The sequence below is a fragment of the Anabrus simplex genome, chromosome 8 (genome assembly GCF_040414725.1).
Source record: "Anabrus simplex isolate iqAnaSimp1 chromosome 8, ASM4041472v1, whole genome shotgun sequence".
In the NCBI taxonomy this organism is placed as follows: Eukaryota; Metazoa; Arthropoda; class Insecta; order Orthoptera; family Tettigoniidae; genus Anabrus; species Anabrus simplex.
In genome coordinates, this window is record NC_090272.1 from 133,832,555 (window position 1) to 133,838,554 (window position 6,000).

Below are 6,000 nucleotides of genomic sequence, written 5' to 3' on the forward strand. Positions count from 1 at the left end.
TCCCTTGGCTTACTATAGCAACTCTCCATTCATTTGGTAAAGTTTGTTCATGCAAACAATAATCAAATAAGTACTTCAGATATGGTACTATATCCCAACCCATTGTCTTTGGTATACCCCCCTGAAATCTTATCAATTCCAGCTTCTTTTCTAGTTTTCAACTTTTGTATCTTACGGTAAATGTCATTGCTGCCATAGGTAAATTTGATTACTTCTTTAGTATTAGTCACCTCCTGTATCTTGACATTATCCTTGTAACCAAAAATCTTTACAAACTGCTGGCTGAATACTTCTGCCTTTTGAAGATCCTCACATACACACTCCCCTTGTTCATTAATGATTCCTGGAATGTCCTTTTTGGAACCTATTTCTGCCTTAAAGTACCTATACATACTCTTCCATTTTTCACTAAAATTAGTATGGCCACCAATTATGCTTGCCATCATCTTATCCTTAACTGACTTCTTTGCTAGATTCAATTTCCTAGTAAGTTCCTTTAATTTCTACTTACTTAACTATAGGCTGGAAACTGCGTGCTGCATGTCGAGCCTTGTAATAGCTCACTTGGCTGGGGTGCGGTGGGAGTTGTGATAGTGGACGGTGCTCAAAGTTTTGAACCCCATGTAAGTTTTCTTGTTTTTTACAGCCAGTTGACTGAGAAGTGGCAAGGTTGCATACTTACTAGTTTCCACAGACTGATTTGTTTATTTGGCCTGGAAAAGGTATGGTGACATATGGTTTGGAGCTGGGTTGGAGGAGGCTAGGAAACATGTGACAGGATTTCAGTTACCTATGTCATTTAATGCAACACCTGCTTGAACTGATGACCTCTATGGTCGACACAGAGCTGCGCACAATGATATAAGAACCGGCTGGCACATTGTAACATCTCTGGCATAATGGATCGGCATGCCTCAGTGATGAGCTATCTAAGGAGACCAGGATTGCTTGGCTCCTGTGCAAATACCAGTTGTTTTACATGGTCCCACAGAAAAAGAAAAAAAAAAAAAACAGGGGCATAAAATCAGGCGATCTGATGGGCCAGGGGACAAGTCCTCCACTTCCTATCCATTTATCAGAATACGTCACATGGAGATAGTTCCGGATGCCAACCTCTGCATGCAGTGGAACTCTGTGATGATGTTCATATCACATTCTGCAGCATTCAAGGAGTGGCACATGTTCCAAGAATGGTGGTAGGTCATCATGGAGACACCGCAGGTGGAGCTCTCGCTTCAGAGGTCTCTCAAAGAAATGGGGACCGATGAGGTGATCACGTACAATGCCACACCATATGTTCACGCCCCACTGTACCTGAAAAGCTGCCTGTCATACCCAATGGGGATTATCCACACTCCAGTAATGCATATTATGTCGATTAATGATTCCATTGTTGTGGAACCGCATTTTGTCCATAAATAAGATGGTCGCTAGAAAGGCAGGATCAATGTCCACATGCTGTATGGTCCATTGATAGAACACTACCCATGCTTCAAAATCAGGACAATGGAGCTCCTAGTGTGCGTGCAGATGGTACGGGTGAAACTGCTGGGTATGCAATATCCACATAACAGATGCCCGGCTGATGTTTGTCTCTGTATGATGGCCCGTATGCTTATTGTGAGGGTTATACTGGACAGCGTCCAACACAACCTCTTCAATGTGAGCAGACATCACAGGATGTTCTTGAACAGGCCATATCCTTCCCAGGGACACAGTAGCACACAGAAGTCTTTCCACAATCCAAAATGTCATGCCTCTCGGTTGTTGTCTATCTGGATAGTGTTCTTGATATAGGCATTGTGCCTGGTGCCTGGTAAACATTCTGTCTAGTTTCTCCATAGATGAGTAACATATCCACATACTCGTTGCTGGAATATATCACGAGGCAGTGAATAAGCTTTGTGTTGTGTTGTGACTTGCCTCAAAGGAGGGGAGTTTGCTCAGCTACATACCTACCTGCCATCGCATGTTGTTACAAGGGGCACACTTTGCCCTACCTGCGGTCTACGAAGCCTGTGTCCTAGCCACAGACCATCTCCTCCACCTCCTCATCCTTGTCCTGCCCAGATCAATACACTATGCCACAATATATACGGCTCATTACAGGTCCAAATAAACAAATCAGTCTGTGGAGGTTGTCAATTATGCAATCTTATCACATCCCAGGAAACTGGCAGTACAAAATAAAAAAAGAATTCAAAAAATACTTGCTTGGGATTCAAACCTTGGAGCACCATCCACTATCACAACTCCCACCACATCCCTGTCAAGTGAGCTATTGTGAGGCTTGTCATGCAGCGTGCAGTTTCCAGCCTATACATAACCTGCTCCTGGTCTGTGTGTGCACCTCCTGTTGTATGGCATGTGTTCTTCGTATCTGTGCTCCTTTCACGGGTTCATTCAAGGTACCCATAATGATTTAATAGTGGCGTTCATGATTCCTTCTGTCTTCTAGTCCTTAAACACACATCTTGTTATGTTTCACCCCCCCCCCGGTTTAGGGAGAAGGACCAATGTATTTCAGACTTGTAGTAAAAATTGGTGGGATGCATAAAACCAAATCTGGTGAACCAGCCAGTGTAATATATTCACACTCAACACAATTATAAGGTAAGACTTGAAATACATACTCAATAATTTACAATCAATCTGCGAAGCAGTATCAACATGGTAGATTGATCTTTGATAACTTGCTACATCAACAACTGACTGTAAACATATCACTCTTACTAAACCACAATTGATCAGCCGATGCAGTATCAACATCACAACAACTCGCTGCTGATCCACGACCGCCATGGTATCAAAACTGCTGAATTACTATAACAACATCAACTCACTTTTTATTTCAACAACCACTGCCGTTCCACAATTATCATGGTATCAAACCAGCTGAGCTACCATAACATCACCAACTCACTTTCATCTCTGTACATCTCAATTCAACTTCTCTCAACACTCTTCATGTGCTGGCTAGGATTCTATAAAATTCTGTTTTCTTACAACATAGACGCCTGAAAAATTCTTTAATAACATCAGGAAGACCTTTATAAGTACCTATTCTAGAATTGTCTTAAAACAAGTTTTTCACTATGGCACAAAACATAAACATATCTACAAATATCTCAAATATTATACAACATGTCCTTGCTACATGAAGGTTCCAGAGCTTACTTATTAATACGTACAAACTGGGGGTTTTCCTGATCAACTTGGGAAATGCCCGATATTATTTACAAGTGATAAACATGATGTAACCCATAAGTAACATACATATAACCAGAAGTTTTCTGAATGACTTTGAATACATCGAGGGTTGTTTATGACCAATAAATGTAACCTAACCTGTCATACATGAGTCCTATTCCCATGACTAAACTTAAATACATAACCTAGTCTATAATACATGAAAAATTGTTTTCTGTTATACACATAACCTGACTTGCATCAAACTAAGAAGAATAATGTGTAGTTTCATAAGATGATGCCAGAAAGGTATCAAAAATGAAGCCAGGCACTTCCAGCATCTCCTTTAATGACATGAGTGAGTACTTTTAAAGTGCATTAGAATTTTTCACACAATCACTCTAGCTTGCTCTTGCATTGCCTGACTGGCAGGAAATGATAGCTTGCTGGTCGAGACTTCGGCCTCGCATCAGCTGTGGCTTTGCGTTAATTGCATGGCCCCGTACATGTAGCTCATCAGAGATGACCTTGGCATTCTTTTATGAGGACAGCACTCTGCAAAATGTGAGTGATTAATTTGTCCCTGTGGTTAGTAGGTACTTCCCTGTAGATTTCGCTTTTCATCCATCGCTAAAGATAAAAGAATAATGAAGTAACGTGACTAGTGGCATCAGTAAGTCATTTGTTTGTCATTAATAATTATTATAATGTTGTTCTTATACATATCATGTATATAGCTGTAAACCCACATACTTTATGAACTGGAAACATGTTATTAATGCCTTCTAACATATTTACCATTCATTCTGAAACACTCTGTATGTAGCTTGATATGCTCCTGTTTGCTCCGTTCCCATTTCCTGATATAGAAACAGGAATTATGTAAAGGAACACATCATTTCACTGAAAATGTGTCTAAGGGTAATATGTTGTAGATTAATTTTTGTTTCCTGCAGGTTGTAACCGCTTCTTGGGCAACATCGCTGAAATGGACATGAAACTGAGTAAGTTCAGCCTGAAGTACTGGTGGGTGGCATGGATGATACTAGCACCCCTTACTTTATTTGTAAGTCACCTCATTACGTTGTAATTTAAATGATTTTTTGAGACCTGTTTTAACAATTTTCGATCATAAAGTAACATAAAGAATGTATTACAAGAAGCCGTCTGATGTTACAAAGCCTTGATTTAATAAATTACTACTGCCATCATTTTTAAAAAAAAAAATTCTTTAAACTATCAATTGGTAATTTTATTTAGTAATGAGATAGACTTCAGTTAGAAATTCTTCTTCTTCTTTTGTCTTGTTCTAGTATTTTAAAAACACTGAATGTACCAAATTATTTTTACTTACAGAGTTAGTCTTCCGTACAGCTTGCATACTGCTTTCAATGATTTACAGGCTTAGTAGTTCCTCAAACATCGTCTCTCTTTAATTATCTTCAATCATGTCGATAACCTTGTGCACAGTTTTTAATTACCTTGATAGATGTCTTAAAAGCTTGTCATACTATCTTCTTTACCGTTGATATCTGTTAAATTATCATCTTATATGTTGATACCCTTCTACACAGTTCTAGTTTTTCTTATTACACTTACTGATGATTCATATGCTTGTCCCAGTATTTTCTCTCAAGTTTTGAAAGCCTTCTCTTTGCAGATGATGGTAAAATCTTCAAGCAGATGGATTCTCCCACAGATACAATCCAATTGCAAAGTGCACTTGATTCACTGTCAGGTTGGTGTACTACATGGCCTCTTAAACCTCATCCCTCCAAGTGTTGCACTATTTTGTTCACACTTCGTAAATCCCCCATTCTACAAGAATATCACCTACTGAACCAACCGATTGCAATTATTGACAATCAAAAAGATTTAGGACTGCATTTTGACAGTAAATTGTTGTTTGTCTCGCAGATAAACAGGGTCACCTCACGTGCTATGTCACTCCTTGGTTTACTCTACAGGTTTTCTGACATCACAGATGTAAATGGAGCATTCTACGTTTCCTGTATCTTACAGATTGTAAAATATGCCTCTCCAGCCTGGTCCATTTCTGCTTCTTAAAATCTCAGCCGCCTTGACCGTGTACAATCTTTGAAACTGAAACTCAAAAACTCTTTCTGCTTGGAGGAAAGTAGCCGACCTAAAGCTGCTATACAAAGCAGCTAATGGTCTATTTAGGTCTCCAGATTTAGTTTCCTTATTCCCCCTCCATGTCCCATCCCATAGTGCCAGAATGAAGACGCTATTCCATATTCCTTACTCCTGGCTTTCTTTCACCAAAAGGTCCTTTTCTGTATGTATTCCAGCAATGTTTAATACCTCATCTATCAACAAGAACCTACACATCTTCATATCATTTCCTTCCTTCTGTCTTGATATTTATAATATAACTTAATTTTCCTTTTCTCCTGTTTCTTTTTCTGTATTTACTGTAAATGTATTTTCCTTTGTTAATGTCGTCATTTATGTAAATATGTGTTATATAGGATTGTACAGTTTTATTGTGTATACTTGTGTCCTTTGCAAATATTTATATATCATTCATTTTAAATTAATATCTATTGTACAGAGCTCGGATCTTTGTAATTCAGCGTTATGCTGTTGCTGATCCTGAATAAATAAACAAAGAATATGGACTGGAGGGAACTCTGTTACAATCTGTTTTTAACTTCAAATACCTTGAGAGTGTAATTTCAAAAGATAACACAACAAACCAAGAAATACTTAATAGGAATCAGAAAGCTTTTCAATTTTATTTTCAAGTGAGAAATCTACTCTGGGATGATAAAATACCCCAGAAAGCAA

At 38.7% G+C, this 6,000-nt stretch overlaps 1 protein-coding gene across 1 annotated transcript in view; it reads left to right on the plus strand.

Annotated features, from left to right (window-relative positions):
- The window catches only part of LOC136879338 (sodium- and chloride-dependent glycine transporter 2-like), a 220,077-nt gene extending 214,912 nt beyond the window's left edge, over positions 1-5,165 (plus strand). Inside the window, exons 9-11 of the mRNA XM_068229075.1 lie at positions 4,146-4,255; positions 4,813-4,927; positions 5,107-5,165. Of these exons, the coding sequence (XP_068085176.1) occupies positions 4,146-4,255; positions 4,813-4,927; positions 5,107-5,165 (284 nt within the window). The remainder of the gene's footprint in view (positions 1-4,145; positions 4,256-4,812; positions 4,928-5,106) is intronic.
- Positions 5,166-6,000: the final 835 nt, after the last annotated feature.